The following is a 15,685-nucleotide window of genomic DNA, read 5'->3' as shown; positions in this document are numbered from 1 at the left end:
GTATAATTAAAAATAATTGCTTTGTTCATTCATTTTCACCTATTGGACAATGCTGCGCTCGTTAAGCGGTATGCGATGATAGAAGCCAAATTAAGACAGCTGATGGGACATGCATGTTCGCTCCCTGCTTCCGCATCTTATAACGGCAAAAAGGCGGATGTACATACAGCCTCCCTTCTGGAAATTTATTTTTCTTATTTTACTCCTTTTCCTTATAATTTTCCTTTTCTCCTCTTTTTCCCTTTCTCTTTCGCTCTTCCTTCTCTTTCGCTCCCTTTCCTCTTTCTTTCCTTCTTTTTTTTAGGGGGCGCCTGATCCCCAGGGGGGGGGGCAACCAGCCCTTTGCCCCCCCCCCAAATCCGCCCCTGGTACAGTGATGGCATGGTCCATTTTTGGTCCCCAATGCCCATGTGCGAAGCGAAACATGCCCGAGTATTTTCATTAAAGCTTGAAAGTACTTTCCGGCTTGTCAGATTTCACGAGCGAAAAGCCAACTCGAAATTCGTCGAAACTCGCGGGAAACTCCGCTCTGAAACTCTCCTTCGCAGCGGATGACTGTCGTAGTGCCTTACCGACTGGCTATGTATTTCCAACAGTGCGTCGGCTCTTATTCGCGAGGTCCTTGCCGGATCCTTTCGGGCTCTAGTGCCCAGGCCTTCAACAACAGCCCCCTCCCCCTGCCCAGCCCCTCCCCCTTTCGGCTCGCGCGGCGGCGATCAGCGCGACCTAGCCGTGTCCGTCGCGTCGTCGGCACTCGGCGGGCGCTCGGGTAGGCAAGCCCGTCAGCCTCCGGTGCTCGACAGGCCCGCGTACCCGCCAGGCGCTCGCCTCACTCACACCCCCCTCTCTGCAGGATGCTCGCTGTCCGTGGAGGGCGGCTTCACCGGCCGCAGCACGGCGCTGCTGGTGGACACGCGGAGCCGGCCGCCCTCCTGGCTGATGCCGACCCGCATTAACCGCAGCAAGGTGCTGCTGCTGGACCGCGGCCAGACCTTCGTGGCGTCCTGCCCGGGCTCCAGGAACCAGGTGATCGGGCTGCTGCACCAGCACGGCGAGCTCGAGTGCGACGGCGGCGCCCTCCGCGCCGTGGCGTCCAGCATCCCGAAGGCCGTCAACAGCCGCGACCTGACGTGCAAGAAGCCCGCCCACGCCGAGCTCAGGCCGGTAAGCAAAGGAGGACGCCGACGACGGTGCGGCGCGGCGGTTTCGTGCGTATGTTCGAGTCACTCACCTCCTCACCTCCGTTGTCCATGCGCAGGGCAGCAAGTGCAGCGAGGGCGGGCGCTGGTTCAACGTGGGGTTCAACGTGTCCGGCGCGGGCTTCCTGCCGCTGTTCGGCGTGTGCCACAACGTGGACCTGGGCTCCACGTTGTACGCCGCCCACCGGCTGCACGGCGCCTCCATCGACGCCGCCCAGGACGAGTCCAAGAGGCCGGCGTTCACGCAGGGACTCAGCGACCTGTTCGTCGGCTACAGTCCTGACGACGCCTACAAGAAGGTACGATTGATGATCGTCTCACTTCATCCGCTAGCATTTCATTTAAAATAGTAACGAGATATTTTTTTTTGCGTTGCAGAGCCGGCAGCAGGCCACGCTGATGCAGCTTCTGGGCGTGAAGCGCGCCAAGGAGGTCCTGGACGTGTCCACCCTCGTCCGCGGCCACCTCAGCCCCGACGGGGACTTCCTGTGGGCACCCCACCAGTGGGCTACTTACTTCTACGCTAACGTCGCCCCCCAGTTCTCCTCGATCAATGGCGGCCACTGGAAGGTGGTCGAGAACCTTGCGAGGAAGTTGGCATCGCAGGTGAGCAGTAGTGGGGTTGGAGTTCAGCCGACGCACCTCCTCAGAATGGTCTGCAAACAACGTGAACTTTTGTTTTCTCCCGTATTCCAGATGCAGGCCGAGCTGATGGTCTACACGGGCACACACGGTGTGCTAACACTTACGAACAGTGACGGCAAGAAGGTGGCCATCTACTTGGAGCCCAACAAGCGCAAGATCCCGGTCCCGGAGCACATCTGGAAGGTCATCTACCACCCCGCCAACAAGAGCGGGATCGCCCTGGCCGTCGCCAACAACCCGACGCTGAGCGGGCGGGACCGGGGCGCGTCGCACCTCTGCGAGGACAAGTGCGCTGAGCACGGCTGGCCCAAGGACCTCCTCAAGGACGTCCGGAAGGGCCTGGTCGTCTGCTGCACCATTCAGCAGCTCAAGCAGGCCGGGGTGCGCCTACCCGCCAGCATCCGCGCCGAGAAGGTGCTGAGAGGGCCGACCCGATGAGAAGCCCCCGAGCGCCGTGATCCCCACCACGCCTTTGCGCCGCAGGTTCGAGTCGCGCCTTGGAGCTTTTACGTACGATCGCTATCACCTAGAGAAGTAAAGTGAATGCCTTGATGACTCGAACCACAAAATCACACGTTCATTGGAGCAAGAGATCTATCATCAATATTCTCTTTCAAATTGTTCCTTCAGGCAATTTTCAGCAACCCCTTCGCAAGTCCACTTTTTTACTTAAAATTTTTTGAATTCTTAATTGAACAAAAAGACACCAACATCTGAAGAATTCTTTCATTACGATGTGAGATGATATGTTGCTTACTGAGATAGTCACTGTGGTGTTAGCAGCCAGCTGTACAGATTGTACTGTCTGTTGCTTTTGATAACTTAATTTTTCTGACTGAATTCTGATCTTTTATGAGGAAAGCAACATTGCTTTTCTGTTATAAGTCCCAACTTTTAGCCCTCAAATTTATTAGGATGCACTGAATGCCAATCCAGCATTCTCAGAACTGAGATTAGCTATAAATTTGAGCAAGGTAGAGACATGGAAAATAACAAGCAATATCACCTATACAATTCCAATGTCACTGTGAGCAAACCTAGATGATCTGTTTTAAAGCCTGCAGTATTTCTTAGTTTGCTCTTCCATTAGGTTTAAAAAATGTTTTCAAAGCAAACACTGTGGTATGTTGCAAGTAGTTATTTATTTCATGAGTACAACAAAGTGAACAGAACTGTCATGAAATCAGACTCAAATTCATAAATTACTCTTGCTTGTATGACTTCTACACTGCTTCCTATTTGAAATTTTTGAACATAATAGTCAACAGGATTCAATGTGCTAATCAGCAAAAATGGATCCTCAAAATTGTCTTATGCCTAAAGGGCATCAACATCTGACCACATAAAATCAAACAAGAAAATAATTCCTGGTAACCAACTGATACAGCACAACATTTGTACTACTAATGTGATGTCATGACACCTTCTGATACCCCACAAAAATCTATTGCATGTACGTAGAAATCACATTCAGAACTTAGGAATGACATTTCTCCTCTATCATGCAGATATTTATTGTTGTTGTTTTTGTAATACATACAATAAATTTTAATGTTACATTGGGTGAAATTATTTAAAATAGGTGAATAGTATACTCTACAGTTTATCAAAGAATTGACAATCTTAACACAGTGGATACAAATTACCCAAGTCAAATTCATATTTAAAAGATAAGTTAACTTACGATCACAATAACATCACAATGTTGACATGTGATGAACATTCAACTCAACCCGAAGTTATTAACAGTGATACTTTCCAGCTGATTTGGAAATATATCTCCGAGTTTATATGAAAAATTGCACAGTTGAATGTCCTAGTATCCACCAACCAAATACTCATGTTCTCAAATGTTAAGCTTTAACATTTAGCATTAAATAGAATTGGCAAAATATTAATAAAATTAACAATGTTTTAATAATTTGTCAAAACAAAAGTAGAAAGAGACTTCAATGCATATATGATGATGTATGAAAGCTTTGCTTCGCAGTACAGTATACTGTACAAAAGTCATTAACTGATGCACATTTCATGAAACAGGATCGGTCAAAATGAATAGAATAGGGTCAGAGCAAATGGACAAACGGGCATGCAAAAGCAAAAGAAAAATGAATTCACATTGTTGCGGGGGAAATTAACCTAGTAAGCATCATAAGTTGCAGAAAGAATAAAAAGTTGATCTTTATGAGTGCCGATAGTTTGATATAATTAAGAACTGCAAGCCAAGCACAACCTGGCCGCACACCCAAATTGAGTACAGACAAAAACCAACAAAGATTGCAAAGATTGACAACCCACAGACAATACAAAAAGAAAACTTACTTTTCTCACACATGATAGAAGAAAACAAGAAAACACAAGTTCATACTGTGGAATCTTGAACATTCATGAAAATCCAAAATTTCTGAAAGAAAAAAAAATAGTCTTGTAGGTGAATCAAACATATCATCCGAAGTACAGTACCTGTGAAAAGATAACTTTTCTGACCCAGTGATAATTCAACATATGAAGTGAAAGTTAGGTTTGACTACTTTGAAAACACGGAGGTAGAACCATTATTTACGGTTATCACAGCAACTAATAAAATCAATGAGAAATTGTAAACACTTGCAAAATCTTAGAGAAGACCAAATAAACAAAACCAAACTACATTGACAACTTTGAAGTTAGATAAATTTTGAAATAGAAAAGGATACGGTAGCTTGAGAGTTCAAATTCAAATCTGAACTTTAAATCAGACCACTTAAAGCATAAAATTTACTTGATAGGAGAGAAAAATTCGCAAGTTTTAAACATTAAAAAGATAAGCTTTCATGGATACAACTCTAAAGAACAATCTTCAATAATGCTCAAAATATAAAATGGAAATCACAAATAAGGGCAGCGCCCCCAACTTGCCAAGCTTGTTATACATGGAAGACAAATTGAATGAAAATGAAAAGATAAAATCATCATGCTTATGTGTTTAAGGGTAGAATTATTTTATACAGTACATGTAGTGGACAAGATTTCTACCTCATTTGTAATGTAACACAATAACACTCAAAATGTAACAGGACAAGTGTCAATGTGACAACAAGTGATTCAAAGAAAGTTATAGGAATATGTAGTTTGAATGTTCACTTAGAGAAATTGAATGTATTCTAAAATTTGTCTTTTAAAATGGTTTGCAGAAAGCAAAACGATACATATTTAGGTGAGAAAGGACAGCTGAGTAAGGCGTGAATAATAATAAGAGCTATAATGACGCTACCCTAACATAAGAAGAAAAAAATACAAAGCACCAATAAAAAATTGATAAATTAGGAAAATGCAGTAGAGAATAACTGCCAACTAAACTTGATGATGAAATACTCCAAACTTACTTCATAAATAACAAAAACACATGAAAAACAAAACAACACAAAACAAAAAAGCACTTGCACCAAAATGGAATGTGCAACATTTACATTTGATTGCAATGGCCGGCTTGTTTGGACTGGTTAACAGCTAAAGGCAGATCAATATATTCAAGCAAAGTACGTCAATAGAAACTATTTAACACAAACTAAATGTCAGTTTATATTGGAGAGGAACACTGCCTTTGAGGCTACAGGGACAAGTTCGTTGCTTTACATAATTTTATCATGACTAAAAATTTCAATAAGAAATTCAAGTTTAAGTAAGATTACATCTGGGATATAGTACTATTCCACTCCTCATTTTACTTACAGTAAAAGTCCTGAAGACAAAAAGAAAGACACAAAAAGATGACACAAAGAATGGCAATAAATAATGGCAATTGATGTGGCCAAAAACACTGCATCACCTGTTTCCCCTGACATGAAAAGGATTTTGTGGAGTGACACACACACCAAAATTAAGAGAAGCCTGAAACAACAAATGTATGAACTACTCTGATGAAACATGTGAGCAAATATTCCAATAATTTATAAGCAAACAATCACACCAGACTTAGGTCTACCATACATAACACATCACAAAGTTTTCAAATCATTCTGAATTGTTTAAAAAGCAAGGTGAAGCGTATATAATTATTTGGAAACAATTCATGACACAAATTGCAAGAGCCTGCTTGCAGAGATAAATGAAGATGCTATGCTCTCTTGAAAACACATACTGTATTGCACATGAATCAACTAAGAAGTGCATCAAAATAAATGGAATACATGCTTCAGTAAAGAACCACTGTACCCAATGGTACTAGCTCATCAGGAAGACCAGTATTAGGCACAATTTATAATTTAAGGCAATTCCTACTAAAATAATCCCAGTAATCATTGAGTTATTCTCTACATAGAAGCACATAACCAATGACTTAAATTTGAGCAGGTTTGTTTTCCTTATCATGCTACCCTGAGATTTCTTATATAATTGATTTAACTAAAAAAACAAAAAACAAAATAGACCTCAAATATGAGTACCTTCACTTATAAAAATTTCAACATAATCAGCACCAATTGTTGCAGATTTAACACGGTAAAACCAAAAGGGAAACAAGAACACAAACACATACTAACTGAAAAATATGGAAAAGCTAAACATTTTAATAGATAACATAACAGCTAAGCCTCTACTTGACTTTAGGACAGGCACTTTACCCTAGCAGCCACCCTGCATCAAAAACTTAAAGAGGGTGTTATAAAAAAATTACAGTCCAGAGTCTGGGAGTTTTTAGGACTACAAATTCAGTTGACTGAAAGTGGCTCTTCTTACAGGAAGCCATTACTTCATAATCAACCTACACAATCTTGAGAATCAGCAAGATCGTTGTACATCTTAGCTCCCAATATCACAGTTCTAAAAGTTCATTTTCTTTTTTTTTTTTAACAAAATGTCAATTTTATCTACAACTGCAATTCTCTACGTCCAGCATGAGAATCATCAAATGAATCATATCATACCACATCATTTTCATGAAATTCAAGTTTATAAGAAGCCCTAATAGACCATTGTTTATAAATCAAACAAACTTCTGTAGATTAAAAGATTTCTAAAATGACACAAAAGATGAATGTTTACGATGCATATTGACACACACCTCTTCAAAAGCCACTTCATTGCAAATTTGATACCTGACAGGGTAATGAAATTGGGAATTGTTTTTGAAACAGTTAAACAACAAGGAGAATGAGAGTGCTAGTGTACAAAGACAAGCAATGACCAAATGAGACCACAAGCAAGAAGGTAACCAACGATCAAATCAGTAAATCATAAGTAGATGAGAGTTGAATACTGTTAAACAGTGTTTAAAGATACAAACTTTACTACAGCTGTGTTATTCATGCATGGAATACTCAAAAGAAAATTCACTTGTGTCATAACCATACAACTGCAGAGTTGAACGTTTAGGTAAACTATACGGGACAACAAGAAAAACAAAATTTCTCACTTCTTTCCTAAACCAAGAGGTAGATCTAAAAAATTTAGAACAGGAGGCAATCCACAAGTCAATAAATTAAAGCAGTAAAATAGAAAAGTATTGTTTTCACAAACATTTATACACAAGATTTTTCCTTCAGCATCAAATGCAGAACTTCATTGGTTTAGATATTGGGTCAAATTTCAGATGGATAAAAAATGCAAGCAGGTACTGAAAATTGCCCTACGATCTCAGCATGAAAATTTATAGAACGCCATAGCATTGAAATAGCATGATGGGATCAAGGCCAAGGCTATGAATTGAAAATAGCAAGCAAGAAAATTGACTTGATTTAATAGAACTACCACAGGGGTGTAATTCCCATGTTCATGAATCCAGGTGACTTGCGGCACTCCCAATATTTGTGATTATTTTCCCAAATTTCTTCGCCATTGCTGAGGGTTTTCCTCCTGAAGAAAAATGATAGATTTTCATTATAGGTCAAGGGACCTATATTGAGTAAACAGAAGTATGATGCACAAGATACTTACGTGAACCAGCGCGGCTCATGCTTTACACCTTCAAGCTCCATTGTTTTACGCCTCTCTCGTTGAGCTTGTTCTAGATCCATTTTGATTTGTTCAGCAGCATCCAGATTACCTTCCTCTAACATTCTGGAACAGTACAGTAAAGTCGATATGTAACTAAAATGAAATTTAATTTAAAGTCAAGCTGTAAAGTATCCTTGTTCTGTTCACTGTACCTCTGGTCTTTGCGGAAGCGAGTGTCAGTGCAAGGTAAATACTTTGCCATTTCTGGATCTAGTTCGTTCAGCTCAATGGCAAACCGTGTAAAACCGTAGTATCTTTCGTAATCATCTGGCATAGTACCTAGTAGAAAAAGAGGAGCAGGTCAAAATTGTAAGCCCAATAAAAAACAGATCAATTCAGAAATTATGTATGCAGTTTGCACTACCTCTCCTCCAAATGCATTTGGCAGCTGGTGCAACTCCACAATACAATGCCTCACTCCATTTACCAAACAGTTTACGAACTTCCTTCCCATTCTCATCATAAACTTGTCCATAGACTTCGTGCCTTTTTGCAGACCAATAACTTGCCTGAGGATACATAGAACAGTAGAAGTCATTATTATGGTTCAATTTAAGAACTAAAGTGCATGAAGAATAGATTATGTCTCAAAATCAGGGATAATAAGGAAGAACTTTATACCTTAGCAAAAGTGAGTTTACAGCTGATGCCTGAGTTACAAGTAATGCGTAGCTCTCCATACTGATCAACCCATCGTTGACCACTGAATAAATTGTGGACACAAGTTGTCACTTTATTCCATTGGTACACATCTCCAGTTCTTGGTAACTGAAGATTCACAACACCTGCAAATGTTAAAATACAATTAGGAAGGAGTTAACTAGGAAATAATGGTTACTACAAGATCAATTTTTATTTAGACATTTAAAAGTCCATACCTGTAGGCTGAAATTCCATTGACTTTCCCCAGAATTTGGTCTTGATTCTTGCATCTTGCCAGAAAATATAATTGCGAGATTCTGCGTAGCATACACTAATGGGTGGGTGATGACTTACCTAATGAAAAGAAAATCAGCGTTTAAAATGAAGGTGTGTAGGTTTTCCAAAGTACGGTATATGGAGCCATATCAATTAAATCTTACTTGTTCAGCAATAAAACGGAAGCCCTTATCCTCCCGAACACACTCATAAGTTTCTCCAAGCAATGGATTAAATGGTTTGGAGCCAGCTCTGAAGTATGAAGAGCCATAGCTTGACACAGTAAATGCAGCTATACACACCATACGCTCAAGAGGATCATTTATCTCAGCAGCTTTATCAAGAAGCTCACTGTACTCTAGTTCTTCACACAGCCTCTACAAAATAATATTTTTAAAAAATGATTAAATTTACAGCCAAATTAGGATGATAAAGTCAAGATTTAATTTATTTTACTGACCTGCAGCATATTTAATGGTTCATTTAGTGCAACTGGCATAGAAATTTGGGAAAGATCTTTGCCAATATTTTTACAAAGTAAATTCCATAAAGAGAGTCCTTCAGAATCAGGACGAGGGGCTGGCAACTTAGTTCGACGTCCAGTTAGACATAGAGACTCCCCTCCTCCAGCTGGTGGAGAAATCAAATAAACATGGGCAGTGATAAAAATAAAATTATAGAAGTGTCAGTCTAATCCATGCGACTCACCATTTTCAACAGCATTGAATTCTTCTGTTGCCATTTCACTGTTTTCACTTGATGCACTTCCCTCTTCACTTGTTAGACTTCCTGCTTCTGATGATGTATCACTTATGGCGCCTGGTTCACCATCTAGTTCATTCTCATTCTCACCCTCAGATCTTTGAACAATTCCACTTATGTCTCCCACTCTTTCCTCAGTTGGAGATGCAACACTATTTTCATGATGTTCCTCAGCATCAAAGAATTCTGAGGCACTAACACAAGATGAACTATATGACAACGATGCATGAATGGGCTTGGGAGGCTGGTTAAGTGATAACAGAAAAACAGTTAAGGTTTTAAGATTATAAATTTCTTGAACTTAACTTTTAAACACCTCATGTCAGTACTTACAGCAGAAACATCACTCAAATCAGCTGCTTCGTGAATCCGAGCTAGACGAGTACGTAAATCTTGATTTTGTTGCAGTGCTTGATTAAGTGATGCACGGAGACCAGGCAAGGCTGAGAGGCCTCCAACAGAGCTGGTATTAAGACCAACTCCACTTAATGTTGAGTTATCAAACTCCAATGCCACCTTCAAACGATCCCTTTCAGTACTCAGGGTAGAAAGTACATTGGACAGAATATTTTGAACTGTAACAAAAACAATGTGTAGAAGGATATTCACTTTAAGTTAAAGAACTCAATTGAGTTTCATAAAAATGAACTCACCATCTTTAGCTAAAATAACAAAATCTTCTCTTAAGTGATTGTCTGGGGTAAATGAAGAAAGGCGATTGTTGTCACAAGGCAATGAAGCAAGAGGCAGAAGGTGCTCAGCCCCAGGCAAGCTCTGTGGCCTTGTGGCTACATTGGCATTCAAAGAATTTGCCATTCCCTGTGTTGCAATTGTGAGCGATGAGTTGCTACTACTCAGTCGATTCTGTGCCATTAGGCCACCAGGTGAAGTTGACAGCCCAGAGAAGGAGCCAGTCTGTAACAGTTGTTCAGAATTATTACATAGGTAGTTAAGTCATCAACTTAAAGCTCAATTTCAATTTAAAAAAAATAAAATATATGTGCGAAAGTTGAAGGACTTACAGACAGGGGGGATGCTGACTCTGATTCAATATTACTTTTGCTAGGACTAAAACCAACAGCTGAAAGATCCATTGAACTACCCTTGGAGCTCTTCTTTTTACGGAGTCCAAATTTCTTGCGGTCTTTCTTAACATTAGGTGAAGATCCCTCAACAGGTATTGGCTATAGATAGGATTTAAAAAGAAATTTGAATAAATATAGTAAATCTGATAGTTATTAATTCTATGGGTAGTGATAGTTTACCTCAACATCTAAGGTAGGTATGGTTTCAATCTGTTCCAAAATTCTATTAAGCTGTGTGATTGTCTGACCAGCTTGAGACAATTCACGACTTAGTGATTCCAAAGTTGACTGAGCATCAACAACCCAGTTTGAAATCCTTCCAGAAGAGCCTGGAAGTAGGACATTGGATGGTGGAGAAGAGCATAACTTAACTCCCCGTGGTAAAGAGCCATCCCGAGCTTCTCTTTCTGGAGGGGTCAGTGGAATTTCTGTAAATAAATTTTCAAATGACAAAATTAGCGCCTAGTGATAAAAATACAGATAGCACAAAATCCAATAATCTTACTTGGTTGAGCTGGACTGCTATGTCCTGCAGCAAATGTGAGTGTCCCTTCTCTAGAGCTTGAGCCAAAGGTTAAGACATGCTGGCGATAAAGGCGGTGAACCTTAAGCTGATCTACCCACTTCACAAAGGTTTCATGAGTTTTTGCCTAAAACATCACAAGCAAATAAAAATTTATAATATTTAAAGTGCAGTAAAAGCAACATAAATTGTTTTATGAGGGATTCTTTTGTTTTTACCTTTAAGTGATAAATAAACTCCTCAGCATCAATGTCTAGTCTTCTACGCTTGCTTTTAGTGGAAATCACAGAAAGACCAATGTCAACAGACCCATGAAGCTTCCCTCTGGCCACAGCTACAGGACTTTTGGCATAAATTAAGATGCCTTTGTCTACTAGAAAATACCTCTATAAATTTAATACATGGTGTTAGTGCAATAATAGTATAACATGTATCAGTAAGGTAACAAATGCCATGGCATATTGTACATAATTTCTAAAAATATTGTTTTAAATAGACTAGAACATACCTTGTGCCAACCTTTCAATGGCCATTTACGTTTTTTGTGAAGGTATCCAGTGAACACTGGCGGTTTTCTGTCAAATCTTTGACCATCTTTTAGACCTTCTAGGATTTCCCACTCAGATCCTCTTCTTTGCCGAATTTTCTTTGCTTGAACTGGGAGAGAGAATATAAGATAGCAAGGTGTAAATACCTAGCATTGTGACCACCTAATCCCCTAGTAGACGCAGATAGTTATAGATTAACTTACCAACAGGCACACCTTTTGGAGAATGCTTATATGCAACTTCAGCATTGGAATCGGCCGAAAGGCTGTTGCTATCAACACTACCATCCTAATAAAAAGTAAAAATTTTACACTTCTGAAAATATATAGAAAGAAGGATCACAAATTGGAACACTACTTACTGAATCAGATGCAGTGCCAGCAACAGATTTCTTTTTGTTACGAAGTAAAGGACTTCTCTTGAGATAACTATGCCCATGGCTGTTGCCTACATTACTATTGGAATTGGGCACAGAACCGTCAGGTGTTAGACCAGACATAGTTGTACCGCTGGAGCCAGCTCCACTATTAGGAACTTCTAATCGGTGATTTAAGTTTCCTGGTTCTGTTGCTATATGCCGCAGGCCTGACGCCATTTTGCGGAAAGATAGCCAGCTGGGGAATTTCAGCCTGACCCGTTACCACTCTCAGAAAGTTTACTCAATTATCACTTCCATTAGAAGTGAGTAAGAAAGATTGGCTGTGACCTGGAAATATAAATATAGGTCTCACACAAAACATATAAGTGATTGCTAACATTATTTACTAGAGTTACAAATAAGGGAAAGTTACATTATTTTAGCAAGACCTTTCCTTACAGCAATGACTGTTTACACAAAATTATAAACACGCAGAATGCATGACAAGCAAAGATCAGACTTCACAAAAACAGCTCATGATACTAACTGAATGGGCACGGACTACTTGTATGAAATTAGAACCCGTTGATGACAAAGTTGAAAACTACTTTGCATTGAACAAGATTTTGATCTTTGCAGAACGTCGTTCGTGCGAACCTAACCTCTCATAGAAATGACGAAAATCCACTCTACTTCAAGAGAGTTAATACAACTGAGTCATAACTGATGTTTGGTAGTAGTTCGTCCCCTATAAAACTCACCTTGTCTCTCGAGGACTGGAAACTCGGTCGTAAAAATCCATGTCATGTCACAGATGAGAAGTTGGCTGAGGTCAAGGCGATATTCCTTGACAATAACAAGCACTTGGGGAGCACAGGCACAGATTTCAGTTTGTCCCGGACCTGCGCGAGAGTCACTTTCCGTTCGACATGACGCCCACCAGCTGGAATTAGGCCCGACACATTGTCAGCTGCGACCTAGGCGTTCATTTCAGGCCAGACGGAATCTTCTGCTGGACGCGCCACAACATTCGCTCATTCACTCCGCTCCGTGCTGCTCGCGCCCCGCCAGCGCTCTCGCTCTCTAGCAGGAGTGGGCCCGCCAGTCCAGGGGGCGCAACGTAGCCGAGTGGAAGTCCCACTCCGCGGCCAGGTCGCGGGGCCGACCGAGGCGCAGGGCGACTTTGCACAGCACGCCAGGCGCCCACGTCGAGGAGGTCCGCGTCCAGGACGGGGTGGCGTCCTGACCCGCACGCTCCGGCGCTCGGCAGCAGATGGTCGACCCTGAGACGGCGAGGAGGACGGCGTCGGGAGGTTGGCAACGCAGTACAGTGCGTTCGCGGACGGGCGGGGAAAGGGGGGAGGGAGGGAGACCACCAGCAGCACTAGCATGGCGACTGCACTGCGGCGAGGGGTGGCGGGGGCTCCGGAGGAAAGGGGGACGGTGAAGGGGGCTGGCTGTTGGCCCGGGGGGCCCAGGCCCGAGGGCGCCCCGGCGCTCCCTCTGCTTCCTCCCTCCAACTCTGCATACAGACGGAATTGTTTTGCAGTTAGTTGTTTGTGTTCCCAAAGGCTCGCCCTATGGTATGGGCGCCATGGGGCCGCCGCGGCCGGCGCGGGCGCGACCGGATGGGCCTCAATCGAAACGCGAAAGGGCCTTAAATGCATCAAAGGGGGGCTGAGGAGAGGCCCGGGGGAGGGGGAATTAGATGCAACCCGTCCGCTATTCCATCCGCCGTCCCGCCAATTCCGTCAATCTCGCGACGTCGAACTGACGTCAGTCGGACGACCGCGCGGCGTTGTGTGTCAGTAGAGGAAGGGGCCCCTGCTGGCCAGTAGTTGTCGTCCCAACAGAGCCTCACCCACCAGCACCCCGCGTATGGATGAGGATGTGTGCGGGGCGTGGCGCGGGGCAGGGCGTGGCGCGGGGCGAGGCGGAGGCTCGCGGCTCGCCACCTCGCGCTTCATGCCGCAGCGGTCTTCCCTCCTGGGCACCACCCCGCCACGCCACGCTGCCACGACAACCCTACTACGCCTCTCCACGTCACGTCCCTCAGGCCAGGCGGGCCGTGGGGGTCGGGTTGCTGTCGGTCCTGTCCGCTGTGAAAGGGTCTCGGGTTGGGGTCGGGGTCGGGGTTGGGGGTCGCGGCCCGCGACGAGTGGAGTGTGGAGCGCCACTCGCGTTGGGCGGGGCCCAGCAGCTGCTATGGTTCTTGATAGCCCTACGTATCAGCCCAAAGCGACCAAAAAGTCGTAAAGCGTCTGCGGGCGCGATAATGAGCAGAAGAAAGTCCACCCATGGTCCGCGGCCACCACGGGTACCACCACCGGTACCGCCGGTGGTGCCCCTCCTCTCAATAATCCCTCTATGCTGCAGACTTCGATCTCTTATATCGCGTTACCAAGCGCGTCTCTGAATAAAGAGAAGTCCCGCGTCGATCCAATCCGGAAGCACGGAGACGACAAAATAACAAATAAAAACAACAGCAAAGCCGGAGAAGCACCAGAAGAACTTTGTGATGGATAACGTCGCGAAAAAAGCGGTGTTTCTTTTTTCCCTCGGCGCGCTTGCTCTCCTCGCGGCTGCAGTCATGTGTTATCGCCGGGCCCGGGCGCTCATGCTGCTGGTGCGCCGCCGGGCCGACCGCAGCTACCGCGCACGCCATGAGGCCGGCGACGTACAGTAGGCGAAGCTCGACCATTCAGCGCGGAAACAGTCGGCGAATGTGTAATTGAAAGAAGAAACAACGCAAAAAAGAAAATATGTGACGAGAATAAAGAGAGAGAGAGAGAAGCCTGGAGGGAAGGCATGGAAGGCCGCCGCGCTGCGAGTTTGGCATCAGCAGCAACATGCGGGACCATAACAGCCAAGTCGCACAGTGGGCTGCCAGAGCCGCCAGCCCGGGGGGCCGCGCTGCCGCGCAGTCGGCTCAGCTCAAGTCGAACACGACCAGCTCGGCGGCGGAGGGCGGAGGAGACGCGAGCGTGCCACAGCCCAGCGGCCCCAAGCGCGTGCCGCGGGCGGATGGCGGTGGTTTGAGTTTGGATGCCGCCGCGGATAGCCAGCCGGGCCGGGCCAGGCGTGCTGGCGCTGCGCTGACGCGGCCCCATCCGCACGCCACGGCCGGTAGGGCGCATCGCGGCGGGCACGCCACGCTGATAGCTCACGAGCAGCCGTCTCTCGTCTCCGCCGTCTCGCTGTCTCCGTCGCCCTCGCTCGCCTCACCGCTATCACTTCCTCTCGCTCTCTCTCTCTCCCACTTTTACTAATACATTTTCCTATAAGGTCGTGCATCGATGGGACTTCCCCTCTCAGGCCCGGACGCTCTCGCCCGCCGCACACGGTCGGGCGCACGCGCGCCTGGCGGGCCTTTCGGTGGAGGGACTCCACTCTTTCTCCAGTGTTGGTTCTCTGGGGTCGATACTATGCACGTCGGACTCGTCGATGGGCGACAAACTGATAGATCTGGTGGGAACCGCTTTCGGTGGGCGCGCGGCGGTGGGGGGCCGGGGACAGCCCAGCCGTGGCCGCCGTACTCAAGGAGTGCTCGCCGTGAATAAACCTGGCGAGCAGGGCGAGGGGCTGGGGCCGGGGCTATGGGGCCGGGGCTGGCCGCTATGGCTATGGTCCGCCAAACGATCGCCGCGCCCCGCCGCGCCACGCCGCGCAGCCGT

The 15,685-nt window shown here is 44.8% G+C and overlaps 3 protein-coding genes across 6 annotated transcripts in view; 2 read left to right on the top strand and 1 right to left on the bottom strand.

The window, feature by feature from the left end:
* LOC113204150 (uncharacterized) overlaps window positions 1–3,401 on the top strand; it is a 59,845-nt gene extending 56,444 nt beyond the window's left edge. Inside the window, exons 2-5 of the mRNA XM_052268006.1 lie at window positions 854–1,164; window positions 1,259–1,498; window positions 1,578–1,805; window positions 1,896–3,401. Of these exons, the coding sequence (XP_052123966.1) occupies window positions 854–1,164; window positions 1,259–1,498; window positions 1,578–1,805; window positions 1,896–2,282 (1,166 nt within the window). The 3' untranslated portion in view covers window positions 2,283–3,401. The remainder of the gene's footprint in view (window positions 1–853; window positions 1,165–1,258; window positions 1,499–1,577; window positions 1,806–1,895) is intronic.
* LOC113204149 (oxysterol-binding protein-related protein 6) lies at window positions 2,229–13,303 on the bottom strand. Of its 3 annotated transcripts, none has more exons than XM_052267947.1 (20): window positions 12,773–13,303; window positions 12,015–12,359; window positions 11,857–11,941; window positions 11,614–11,762; window positions 11,324–11,491; window positions 11,088–11,232; window positions 10,763–11,010; window positions 10,520–10,681; window positions 10,151–10,412; window positions 9,831–10,072; window positions 9,444–9,741; window positions 9,196–9,365; window positions 8,900–9,112; window positions 8,696–8,813; window positions 8,439–8,602; window positions 8,182–8,326; window positions 7,970–8,096; window positions 7,758–7,880; window positions 7,572–7,676; window positions 2,229–2,370 (listed from the first exon to the last, which is right to left on the bottom strand). In XM_052267947.1, exons 2-20 carry the CDS (start codon window positions 12,246–12,248, stop codon window positions 2,367–2,369), a joined length of 3,162 nt encoding a protein of 1,053 aa, XP_052123907.1. In that variant the 5' UTR covers window positions 12,249–12,359; window positions 12,773–13,303; the 3' UTR covers window positions 2,229–2,366. The 3 variants fall into 3 exon arrangements, with proteins under 3 accessions (XP_052123907.1, XP_052123913.1, XP_026274969.1); XM_052267953.1 differs by lacking the exon at window positions 2,229–2,370 and adding an exon at window positions 2,968–4,248; XM_026419184.2 differs by lacking the exon at window positions 2,229–2,370 and having other exon boundaries at window positions 2,968–7,676; window positions 12,773–13,302.
* The window catches only part of LOC113204185 (pancreatic triacylglycerol lipase-like), a 16,813-nt gene continuing 14,302 nt past the window's right edge, over window positions 13,175–15,685 (top strand). Inside the window, exon 1 of one of the 2 annotated variants that reach the window (XM_026419249.2) lies at window positions 13,175–13,324. The gene's annotated coding sequence lies outside the window, so the exon portion shown is untranslated. Of the gene's footprint in view, window positions 13,342–15,685 lie in introns of both variants that reach the window. The other variant, XM_052268018.1, reaches the window with a different exon arrangement.

The sequence above is a fragment of the Frankliniella occidentalis genome, unplaced genomic scaffold (assembly GCF_000697945.3).
Source record: "Frankliniella occidentalis isolate FOCC.00 unplaced genomic scaffold, Focc_3.1 Scaffold4, whole genome shotgun sequence".
NCBI classification, from domain to species: domain Eukaryota; kingdom Metazoa; phylum Arthropoda; class Insecta; order Thysanoptera; family Thripidae; genus Frankliniella; species Frankliniella occidentalis.
This window is presented reverse-complemented; position numbering and strand designations above follow the sequence as displayed.